The sequence below is a fragment of the Pezoporus flaviventris genome, unplaced genomic scaffold, assembly GCF_033815535.1.
Source record: "Pezoporus flaviventris isolate CSIRO_AGI_PZ_B2104156 unplaced genomic scaffold, CSIRO_AGI_Pfla_v1 ptg000041l, whole genome shotgun sequence".
Taxonomy (NCBI): Eukaryota; Metazoa; Chordata; class Aves; order Psittaciformes; family Psittacidae; genus Pezoporus; species Pezoporus flaviventris.
Window position 1 is genome coordinate 1,675,446 of NW_026892589.1, and position 12,403 is coordinate 1,687,848.

Genomic DNA, 12,403 nt, shown 5'->3' on the forward strand with positions numbered 1-12,403 from the left:
ACAGGCAGGAAAGCCCTTGGAAGTCACCAAGCGTGGGGCTGTCCTGCAGAGCTGGGAAGCTCTTCATTCTTAGACAAGAACTCCAGCACGGCCTCACTGCGCACAGAACTGCACAAGACGTGCAATAAATATGAGGAACCTTCAGCTTCCACCCTGATCAATATCAGCATTAGCTTAGAAAACCATTTCTAATTAAGAAACTCATTTTCTTCCTCGCCACGAGGCAGCTCCTTCCCTTGAGCTGCTGTCTCAGACTGAAAACCGAGCCCATCAGCTCACCCTCCACTGCCAAGTCCATTGCCGTTCCCAACTGGGTTTGGTGGCCAACGACTCAGAAGACTCATATTTATGCTCTGGATTTAATAAGTATCTACCCCAACAGCAGGCTTAAACTACCCAACTTCCTAAAAAGATTCCAGCTGTCATGCCAAGCCTGGCAGCCTGAAAACCCCGGTGATGTAATGAGATGACAAGAGCTCTTCTCACCAGGAAAACACCTCGCTATTTCATAAAACAGTATATAGACACTGGAATACATAGTGGGTACACTGGAATATACAGAGTAAAGCAGAGAGCTCAGCTTCTGAGCTCTGGCCTTACCTCTTTATCGCTGTATGAGATATTGCGGATCTCGTTCCATGGGAAGGAGATTTTAGGGGTCAACCTGTTGTCTGGGTCATAAATGTGAAGACCCAAGGCATCCACTCCAAGGAGCAGCTCGGTGCCCTTTTTGTTCTGCAGGAGGAAAGAAAAAAGCAGAAACCCCTTTAATTCCACTAGGGAGGGTTGACATGACCCATTGCTAGCTTCATCACCCAGCCCTGAGCAGCAACCCACCAGCACTGTGCATCTGAATAGCTTCTGGAAGCATCAGAAGGACCTGGAAAAAGGTTCCAGGAAGAGCTTGTAACGGTCTTCCCATACCTAAAGGGGTCGACAGGAAAGCTGAAGAGAGGCTTTGGACAGGAGCCTGTAGGGACAGGCCAAGGGGAATGGCTTTAACCTGCCAGAGGGAAGACTGAGCTGAGCTCTTAGGCAGAAGCTCTTCCCTGTGAGGGTGCTGAGGTGCTGGCACAGGGTGCCCAGAGAAGCTGTGGCTGCCCCATCCCTGGCAGTGTTCAAGGCCAGGTTGGACACAGGGGCTTGGAGCAAGCTGCTCTAGTGGAAGGTGTCCCCTGCCCGTGGCAGGGGTCGGAACAGGATCGGAACTTTAAGGTCCTTGCAACCCAAACCAGGCTGGGATTCCATGACACAGCTTCTGACACTGATCTTGTCTGAAGAAGAGCTCCTGTGGGAGCAGCTCTTCACCTCCAGCCATGTAGCACCACTGCAACAACGTCTCCCAGGTCTGCTGGCTCTTCAAAGCTCCAAATCCCACAGCAACACAAAAGATGAACACAAGAGCTACACCAGCAAGCAGACACGTCCCACAGCGTGCACTCACCCTAATAGCAAAATAGTTCACTCCATACATCTCCAAGTCCTGAGCTATCTTCAAATACTCCATTTCAGCTTCATCTCTGTCAGGCAAAGAAAGGTCAGCGTTACAGTGTTCAGCAGGATCAGGGAGAGAGGCACGACTGCTCCTTCTAAGCCTAAGCACTCACAAGCTTTAAAACCTGGACTGTGTCTATCACACAGGTCAATCCTGTCTTTGCTGGCAAGATCAATAAAGTCCAACAGCAAATCCCACTCTGCAGCTTGCCAGCATCTTAATGGCTGCCAAGGCCTTGAAAGATGCAGCACTTCAAGCTTTGCTTTGTCTGTCTCCCAATCCCTTGGGCATAATTAGGAAGTCCTTGGCTGGGAGGATCCATCTGACTTCAGGCTTATCCACCTGACAAGGAGCAGTTTTCCACCTGAGGCAGCAATAACACTTCATCAGAACACATCCCCACTTCTTTTCCGGGCTCCCAAATCACCCTGACCCCAGGCAGCAGGCTGCTCACCTCCCTGCCCTCTGCAGGTGGCCCAGCACAGCATCAGGACCCTGTCACTGACCTGAGGACAGCAAAGAAAGCCCTTTGCCCTTCGTGAGTGTGCTGCAGAGGTGCGCTGGGATTAACCCTGCTGCCAGCAGAGCTCATCCATCACCTGCCCAAGCTCCCCAAACCCTGTGGTCCTGATGGGACTGACCCTGAGGCAGCACTGCAGCACACACTCACCTCGCTCTGCCCCGGTGCTCTGCATACCAGGCTGTTATCCTCTCCTCCCACATCTCCGGAGTCATCTGGTACAGGTTTATCACCTGAGACACGTGGGGAGACAGAGACCAGGTCACACTGAGCCAGCAACACCCGAGCCCCAGGCACCCTGAGACAGCCCCACATAGACCCTCTGTGCAGAGGCCTTGGAAAGCCACCACTCCTCTCAGCCAAGCTCCTTACCCGCTTTGGGAGCAGCTCCTCTTGTGCCAGGAAGCCTCTCTTGTGCACGTTGGGATCGTAATCGCCGTACTGCAAAGAAGCACAGACATTGTGCTCACCCCACCTTAACACCACGGGCAAGGAACACGCTTCACCCCACACATCCACCCCGTGGGCAGGCAGCAAACAGCACTTCCACCCCACACCTCACACCCTCCTGCAGCAGAGAGCAGAGGCTGCTCGATGGGTTTAATAACCAGATTCGCTTTGTTATTTGATTGCTGATAGGAACTGACATCCCCCTCATGCAGCAGAGGTGGAAGCACAACAAACTGCCCACCATTGGCTGATGTCCACCCTCCAGCCAGTGTCCACCATCATAGAATCACAGAATCATTTAGGTTGGAGACCTTTAAGACCATTGAATCCAACCATAAAGCCATTCCTTCCCAAAACATGCATCCTCCAGGACAGGAACAGACTAACACTGAAGTAAAGCCCTGAGCAGCACTGGATTTCCACCGACTCTACCAAGCCTGTGTCCACCATCTATCCTACATCCTCCACTTGCACCAGATGATTGCTGTAAGTCCTTTCCAACAGTTCTATTCCACTCTGGTTACCATGCCCAGGAAACACTTCCTCCAATACAGGGAAAGACTCTGTAGGAGAGGGATCCTTGCTGTCATCCTGGTATAGAGACAGGGAGTCAAGATACAGACAAAGACCCTGTCCCCAAAGACTGTCTGATGCCAGTGGTTGAGGTGAGGCAGTTTTTCTGCTGCTGCTCACCACCCTCCTGGAAGACAGAACACACAGGACTTGGATAGACTTCTTTAAGGTGCCAATTTTTCTGCCAGAGGGTCTGTTGCTCGACTGCGGCACGGACCCCAATTGGGATTTGTGAAGGGCAGCCAGAAATCAGGGCTATTTGTTCAGATTTGCATCTTTCTGAGCATATGAAGTGACTGAGAAACAAACATGCTACAGAGTGAACAGCCAAGCGCTCCTGCTGTGCCTGGGAGAATGGATTTACCTCCTGGACAGCCTCAAAGAGCAGGAAAGCACCAGAAACACACACCTCGAATAAGCCAGCAAGTTCAGGAGGACGGTGGATGTGAGGCACGTCCATGGAACGCTGTGATTTCCATTCACCTGCAAGCAGGGTTCTGCAGTAACGCTCCCCAGTTACACAAGGCACGGTGATGTGTGCTCAAGTCACTGCTTTCCTGAAGAACCTCAGCTCAAGAAGTACCAAATGGTGACAATCTTTCAAACCAAGACCAAGACGCATGTGGTGGTCATGTCCTAGGTCAGGCAGCTCCATACCAGCCTCCTTTTAACACCAGAACCAGCACGTCGTACACTGAAACCAGAGCTCAGCATCAAACATCTCCACAGACACCCTTGTTTCAGAGATGAGAAGCAGGGATTAAAGAGGCAGATGTTGATCTGCAGCCAGTGCAGATGCAAAGGAAGCATGCAACAATCAACACTGACTCAGACTTCAATTAACAGAACAAAACCACCATGGATTTCAGCTGTTTTCCAAGGTCTCCACAGATGCTTGGAGGTCCTCAGAGACCAGCATGCTGCAGGTACACACCCCTTGAACCCACATCAAAAGGGAAGAGCCGTAACAACGTAGTGCTGGCAAACAAAACAACTCCAACACCCTTGGAGAGGCAGGAAATAAATCACTTGTAGGTGATGAAAAGAACAGCAAAGAGGATTAATGTGATTATATTGGGTTGTGATCTACCAGAGAGATCCAAGACTAAGTATGGATTATGTGATTTGCACGTGGTGAAAAACATTGCTGTGTCCCAAAGGAATATTTGTACTGAGGAGCCTGGATGAGAACATTGATTATCCACAAGTCAAACATCAACAAACAGCTCTAAGTATTGCAGTATATGTTGGCGGAAATGATTTGGCAAACATACTTCTAAAGACCTTTTCAGTTAAATCAGCACTTCAAAACTGTCCTGGAATTGCAGCTCCTGTTAATAGAACAACGATTAATATTCACGGATACCCATGGAAAGTGCCTTTACCTCATTCATACCCTTGGCTTATTGTCCTGGATAAACACTGGCATGTTCAGCTTCAAGCTATTGACACCAAGTATTGCTTGTCTGGGAGGAAAATGAACTAAAATGCAAGCAAAGAAGAGCCCTTTACAGTGCTACAGGATGTGAAGTGCTGAGGGGGCTGCAGCAAGCAGGGATCTGCATTTAAGGGGCAAGAAACAGAAGCACCCCTGGACATCCCCATGTTCTGCTGGGTGCATGTCTCAGTAGACCCCAGGCTATTTAAAACCTGAACCATATCCACCACCTGAAAGCAGCGTGGCTGGTTTGAACCAGGGCTAGAGGGAAACACAGTAATTCCCCAAATGAGCCCCCTAACACAGAAATAAATAAGGGCTTATTGTAATGACCCCCGTGCTCCCTTTGTTATTGCAGTTAGGAGTGCAGCAACAGCCCAACCCAAGCTGGCTGTCATTCAAGTGGCTGTTATCAGATGCACACACACCTCTATGTCAGGCTGTTATGGCCCTAATCATGCAGATCAGCACGTTGTTAGTGAAATTACTGTGCTCAGTGGCCACTCTCTTGACCAGGAAGGACACATTTATCCTATTGAACTGGGAAGGAGATGACCTGCAACATCTTTCTCCCCAATTCTACACTGAAGATGTGCTTTCAGCTTCCTCCTTGCCTGAAAAAGGACAAGAAGGAGGGGAAACCCCGCCTGGAGCCTGGCTAGTCTGCAGGAGCAGCAAGGAAAAGTGCTGTCTGATGCTGACATGAAAGCACATTAGCAGAGAACAGAAAGGGCATCACAATCTCTGTGCAGAATCAAGGTTAAAAGAACTGCTCTGACTGCAGCCAAGTGTTGAGCACGTCAAGTGTGCTACTGAGCCCCAAGGGCAGCAGCTGAGCTGGGAGAAGGGAAAGGGGCTGGTACAACAGCCCTGAACCACATCACAGCCTCTTCCCAGCCACACGAGCAGAAGCTGTCACAGCCAAGAGTTAACAGCGCTCGATATCTACTCAATGGTTTATTCATTCCTGCAACAGGGAATGTCATCCCCTCCGTATCCTCAGCTCAGCAGGTCAACAGAGGAAAAGGCAAGTGTGTGCTCAGGCACTCTAATAAGTGATGAATGCTGGACTCAAACAGCAGCGTTTGGAAAAGCAACTTGTCCTTCCCCTGATGGGTCTCTCCAACAAAACACGGCTCCATCAATATTCTGACAACGAGGAGAAAACCTTTTCCTAGTAAATTCAAACATTCATCACCAAAGAATATCAGTGCACATCACCCAGGGCTGCAGCCTGTACACAGCTGATGGGCTGTGAGGCCCATTATATGGCAATGACAGCAACAGGATGAGGAGCAATGGCCATAAACTAAAGCAGTTTCACCTCAACATGAGCAAGAGCAACTTTCAGCTGAGGTGGTAGAGCACTGGCACAGGCTGCAGAGGGGTTGGTGGCATCTTCCTCTCTGAAGACATCCCAAACCCACCATCCCAGGACCCCAGAACCTATGTGATTCCATGTGTGACCTGCTCTGGGTGGCCCTGCCTTGGCAAGGGGCTGGACCTGGATGACCTCCAGAGGTCCCTTCCAACCCCAATGGTTCTGTGATGCAGAAAAAGCCATGGGGGAACACTGAGGACAACCCCTGGTTACAAGCAGCCTGGACCAGGCCCTCTCTTCAGGCAGCAGAGCCAAACCCCCTGTCCTGCACTGTCAGCTAAAGGGGTCTCACAGACCAGAGCCACCCTGCTCCTCTCAAACTGCTGCTCCTCAAGGACAGGGATAGGGCCCGGCCACCAGCCTGAGGTCCTGTGAGCCAAAACACCTCCCTGCATCCCAGTCCAGAGTTAGGACTGCCTGCAACAGGAGGCTACAGCAGTACCATCGCTGGGCTGCGATCAGACCCACTCCTTTCCCAAAGACATCATCTCTACACACACCAACTGAAGATCAGCTGCAGGAGTTGTTAATTGAGCAGCAGGACATGCTGTGCATACACAGGATAAATTCCTTCCCGTCCTGCTAGAACGTTTCGACTTCTCAACCTCGGGCAGCTCCCTCTGCTGTGGGCTGCTGCAAGCTGTCCAAGGCTGCCTGCTCCAGACAGGAAATCCATGTTCTCCTAAATAAATCCTCAGCAAAACACAGACTCCACAGCAGAGGAATGAGGGGAATTTGGTGACCGCTGATGTCTTCCTCTGCCTAGCAAGGCCAAACGGCCAAGATCAAACCCAAGGTCAAGGGAAAAGCCAGGAAGAGCCCTTTAACACTGCAATAACATCATGTGGCAGAGATGCAGACTCAAACTAAAGTGGTTCTCATGATGACAAGTATTCTGGGGGGGCAGCAAACCCTAAGTCCCACAGCTGGTTTGCCTTTGGATACAGCAGTAAAGGAGCAACATCAACCCATCACTAGCTGTGCTGCCCCATCCCTGGCAGTGTTCAAGGCCAGGTTGGACACAGGGGCTTGGAGCAAGCTGCTCTAGTGGAAGGGGTCCCTGCCCATGGCAGGGATTGGAGCTGGAGGAGCTTTCAGGTCCCTCCCAACCCAAAGCCAGCAGGCCCCTGGAGCATCCCCCTGTGCTTACCTTGGCTTGGACAGCGTATGAGGCCAGCAGGACAGAGGCTTCAGGAGGACAGTAGATCTTCTCATCCAAAATCTGCTTCTTCACCTGCACGCAGCAAGGGACACAGCACACGCATTCAGTGGAGCAGTGCAAAGCATGACTGGCACAGCAGATGGGTGCAGTTTGCTTTATCTCGAGCTGTCAAGCACACGGTTAACACTGTTTCTAACACCCGTCACAGCTCAGGCCAGGAAGTATCCGGTGGCTGGGAAGGGAAGGCTCAGCCTTTCAAAGGCCCCCTTTTTCAGAGAGGTTTGTGAGAAGAGCTTAATTTATCTGTGGAAAATGACAGAACCTGGAGCCCCCTGCTAAAGGCAAGAGGCGGGGAGAAGGTCTGGTGTGTAAACACGGAGCTAAAACCTCCTAAGGCAGAAGCTATGGACTGATGGGACATTATCCACAGCACTAAACCAAACAGAAGTTTGCAGTAAGCCTCTGAGCACACAAAGGTTTTGCTCTGGGATATTCAGGCCTCATTATGAGTCAGTGCTCACCTGTGCTGGAGGCTAATTCTCCCCAATCCCAGAGGCAGTGCTTTTAGAGCAGGCAAAGCCCTGCAGAGCCTCCCAGAGGAGCACACGTGCAGCTCCCAGCAGCCACAGCTTTACCTTTCCTGGCTTCTGCATATTAAATAATTCAACTTGTCATGTTTGATAGTTTTGGGGTTTGCACACTTTATTTTCCTGAATAAAGGCAGGAAAAAAACCCAACATTCCATTTCCTGAGAGACTTAAACGGATTGTCACAGAGATGCAGCAACATCAATCTGAATTTGTAACATGCTGAGTCCTCAGCTCTGGTTACGACACAAGCACAGAGGATATTCTCCTGCAGTAAGATAAAACCAGGAGAGTATGCAAGCTGATGTGTGCTTCCATTTCCCACACGTGTTACAGGAGCCCCATCGGAAAGCCAAGTAGCAAAGCCACAGTCTGCATTTGTAACACACAGCTTTAACTGCTTTTCCTCTGATTTTCCCTTTCAAAGATGCCAGCAACGTTTTTCCTCATCAAGGATAAAGCCCGTGGCAAAGCAGACGCTTTAAAACGGCGCCAGAGAGACACCAGTGCATGAAAGACACCCTGGGAATCAACAGCAACGCTCTGCATTTGGAAGGCCTTCAGCTCTTCAGAACAAAGATGAACTTTGGAAGAGCGAGGAGCAGCACGAGCTGGTGAGCTCACTGTGACAGGCAGCCAGGGCACACTGAATACAGGGGTATTTCCTGAGCATCCAAATCCAGCTGAGGCGCTGGCACAGGGTGCCTAGAGAAGCTGTGGCTGCCCCATCCCTGGCAGTGTTCAAGGCCAGGTTGGACACAGGGGCTTGGAGCAAGCTGCTCTAGTGGAAGGGGTCCCTGCCCGTGCCAGGGGTTGGAGCAGGAGGAGCTTTCAGGTCCCTCCCAACCCAAAGCCAGCAGGCTGGGATTTCATGACACAGCTTCTGACATCAATCTTGTCTGAAAGAGAGCTCCTGTGAGAGCAGCTCTTTGTTACCAGCCACGCAGCACTGCTGCAACAGCATCACCTGAGCTGGTTTCTCACCACAAAGGTCTATAGTGTGCTCTGAATAAAGACAAAAGCCTGAAGATGGGTTCACCACTTTCCAAATGCTTAACATAAGGGCAGGAGTTACAGGGGCAGGTGGGACCTGTTGGTTTCCTCTTCTCCTCTGCCTTTGCCATCAGTCTCCAACAGAGCTTCTGGGATTTCCTCCTGCTCCAGCTCTTTGAAGGCTGTTCTGCAGCAAGGTGAACCTTGCTGTACAGCCTGAGCAGGACACAGGCTGCCTGCGTTCTGCTCTGGAGGATGAAATCCCCCTGCTTCACAGAAGGATGCTCTCATATAAAGGCAATCACCACCCCTCAGCAGAGCCATCACCACCCCCTGGGGAGAGGTGGACTCCAAGGCTGTGTGTGTCACTCCAGCCCATGCTGACAGGTCCATTTCCCCCAGCTACCACACACTACCATTACCAATCACCTGCTCATTCCTGAGAGCTGCTTTAGGAGGTCTGCAAGTCTGCTTCAGGCAGACAAACCATCTTTGGCCTGTTTTAAGAAGGTTCTGATGTTGAAGACACTCCCCTTGGAGAGATGGGAACACAATGATAAGGATGAACACTCTGCTGAGCAAGCTTCTGAACCTGAGGCCTTAAAATCATGGAATCGTAGACTGGTTTGGGTTGGAAGGGACCTTAAAGCTCCTCCAGCTCCAACCCCTGCCACGGGCAGGGACCCCTTCCACTGGAGCAGCTTGCTCCAAGCCCCTGTGTCCAACCTGGCCTTGAACACTGCCAGGGACGGGGCATCCACAGCTTCTCTGGGCACCCTGTGCCAAACCTTCTTGCACTTCTGCTTACCCTGGCTCCTTCACCCTTGGGTTAGACAACAGTGTCCTGAGAGGGCTCCTACCTGCAGGAAGAACAAGTGTTGTGTGATTTCCTGGACCAGCTCCTCCTCTGCATTCTCAGGATAAAATTTGGCCAGGAAGTGAAAGGTGACGGGCTCCTCTGTTGGAACATCATGATCCAGAACCTGTGGGATACGACAGCCATTCAGTTACTCTTCCCAGCTTCTTCAGCACTGTCTCTTGGAGCCCAGACACAGCTCCCTTCTGTTGAGATCAGCATAACTTTTGTCAAACACTTTACATCTAGAGAAACCAACCTAAATAGTTCAGAAACCACAGCTAAAAAAAGAACCCCAACGTTTCTGACACTTCTAAGGATGCAAGGAAACAACAGCAGCACAAACAAAGAGCATGTGAAATGAGACAGCCAAGGCTGATCCCCACTGCTCTGCACACGTGGGCTCTATCCAGCAGCACCGGGCGATGCCGTATCCTGCCACGCCACCACCCGACCTCCTCCTTGCTTCCCTGCACTGCCTCCTCTTGTATTTATTGCAGTGCTGCTCCTCACGACTTTTCTCTTGCATTGGCACTGTCTGGTTTGGATTCATGTCAGTTCAAAGCCTTGCCATGACTCACAAGACACCCAGACCTCCCTCATGGCCTCAATTACGGATGCTTTTAGCATCACATCCTCTGGAACAGACTCACCACTATTGCCTCCTAACCCACCCCACAGCAATCAGGAGGCTTGTGTATGTGGGAAGCATTTTCTCCCCTATCTCTACCTCCTTTTCCCTCCTCCCTAACTCTGTGAACATCTCAGCAGCAGAAGCCAAGAGGCAGCTTCACTTTTCCCCTAATGGTTTTGTTATTCAGGGGCACAGAAGAGACTTTCAGGCTTCATGCATGTTACAGGCACCCTCAGGTCCAGCATCCTAGCAGGGATGTATCCCAAAATGCCTCAAGGGGATTCTGTGTGAATGGTCTGAGGCTTCACAGCTCCTAAGGAGGTGGGCTGGGGTATCCCTGGCAGCTCTTCCCAGTCTGACTGACACAGGGATGAGATTTCAATACACTTCACCCAGTTCACTTCAATACCAAAGAGAACACAACCTCAGGCACTCAAAGAGGAAGGTACATCCTCCCGTGTCATCCCACACAACTTCCCAAGGGAAATTTGGTTCCAACCTTCTTGTCCATTTTAAGCCAAGCCACCGTATCCTTGATAGTGTACTGAAGCCCAAAGAACCAGGTTTCCCGGAGCCCAAGTGTCCTGCACACCAGATCAAACAGGTCCTTCCCTTTCCACTTCACCTGCAGGAAAGCAAACAGGAAGCAGAGTTAGAAGGATGGATTTTAGAACATCACTTCCATCATCCAAATCCACTCTTCTTTCCCCTCACAAGGTCTCTGAGTGTGGAGAAGGCATCTAGTACAGATAAGAAAGCATCCTAATGAAGTAAAGAAGCCTGGTTTGGGTTGAAGGGACCTTAAAGCTCATGCAGTGCCAACCCCTGCCACGGGCAGGGACACCTTCCACTAGAGCAGCTTGCTCCAACCTGGCCTTGACATCCCTCCATCTGATCCCACCTGCAGATCACCAGCTCAGCAGGAAACTGAGATGCGATTTCCCCCTCCCAGAAACACCCCTGCAAAGCCTCTGTTTCCTCTGGCAACCCACCAGCACTCAACAGAGGGACCTGAGGGGTCCTTTCAGTTCCTTTTGAGCCCCACACTGTTTCCAGCAAGAAACAAAACCCACTTTGGCTTCAACACCTGTACCCATAGCCCCAGGAAACGCTCACGATCTCCAGTGTCAGCAGAGGTTCTCTCAGAGCATGTTTCGATAGAGTCAAACTGCATTTGCTGCTGGAAACGGAGGTGACAAGAGCAGCTCAGTGTCCTCCGAGCAGTCCTGTGCCTGCATCTCTGCTGCTGCTGAAGTTTGCAGGAGGTGTTGGGAGGCAGGAAGGTGAAGAGGGACATAAACCAGATGAATCGAATGTGCCAAAACCACTTTGGTCTTCCATCTGCACGGTGGAAACAATTGCTGGGCCGAGCCATATGGCCATCACTCTAAAGCCCCAGGGCAAAAGGATCTGGGCACATCCTCTTGTCCCTGCACCTCAATCTTGGTGCCACCTGGACAGCATCAATATTAATGCTGAGGCAGTGCAGGGCTGGCTCCTGCTGTCCCCCACTGCCACCTCATGGGTACAGCCACCCAGGACCAGCCTGTTACATGCTGCTGCTTGGATTCAATGAGGATGGCTTTATTGTACCCCTTCCCAGGGCACACAATGCACCTGGAACAGCACAAACCCACCACCCCAGAGGCTTGCCACAGCCTCTCTGCCATTCACATCAAGCACTGGCAACACCTCGAGGTCAAAAGCAGCAGGAGCAAGTTTTGTGGTGCTGTGATTATGAGCCCCTAATTCCACACATTTCCCTGGCCTCTGCTGGCCACCAGCTCGGCACAGGAGGGCTCAGATGCAGAACATCTTTCCCTGGCTATTATGTGAAGAGGGAGGTTAATTTGGGAGCTGAGACAAAACAGAACAAGACACATTTAAAGAGCTCTTTTGTTTCTGCTGGCACATCAAACTGAGCTGCCATCAAAGGGCTGCTTCTCGACTAGAATTAAACTGCTCTGCATAAACCCTCCCCAGCTTTTTATCTTCTCCTTCTGCAAAGACATTTCAGCTTGAGGGGAGCCATCGGTGCCTGCACACACACAGCCCTGCACCAAACCTGTCCCAGGACAGGCTCCTGCGTGTATCTCCTCCCTGGACACTGCTCTGCATCCTATGGGATCCGTGTTGTGAACACATACATCCTCCATCTGGGATCCCCACCGGCCGCAGAGCTCCACACAGCTACCCAAACCTCATTCCTACTCACCCCACTGCAGCAACAGGCACAACCCAAAGCTTTCCTCCCCAAACGCAAGCAGTTTCAGAGCATTAAAGCAAGAGCTTTGTGTGTTCCCCTTCCAGTTTT

The 12,403-nt window shown here is 51.1% G+C and overlaps 1 protein-coding gene across 7 annotated transcripts in view; it reads right to left on the minus strand.

Moving 5' to 3' along the window:
* Positions 1-12,403, minus strand: part of NF2 (NF2, moesin-ezrin-radixin like (MERLIN) tumor suppressor) — a 46,174-nt gene that overhangs the window by 24,305 nt on the left and 9,466 nt on the right. For 6 of the 7 annotated variants that reach the window (XM_061465760.1, XM_061465759.1, XM_061465755.1 and 3 more), the window contains exons 2-8: positions 10,589-10,714; positions 9,460-9,582; positions 7,008-7,091; positions 2,388-2,456; positions 2,166-2,248; positions 1,445-1,520; positions 601-735 (exon numbers count right to left, since the gene is read on the minus strand). In XM_061465760.1, the coding sequence (XP_061321744.1) occupies positions 601-735; positions 1,445-1,520; positions 2,166-2,248; positions 2,388-2,456; positions 7,008-7,091; positions 9,460-9,582; positions 10,589-10,714 (696 nt within the window). Of the gene's footprint in view, positions 1-600; positions 736-1,444; positions 1,521-2,165; positions 2,249-2,387; positions 2,457-7,007; positions 7,092-9,459; positions 9,583-10,588; positions 10,715-11,182; positions 11,294-12,403 lie in introns of those variants that run through there. The other variant, XM_061465758.1, reaches the window with a different exon arrangement.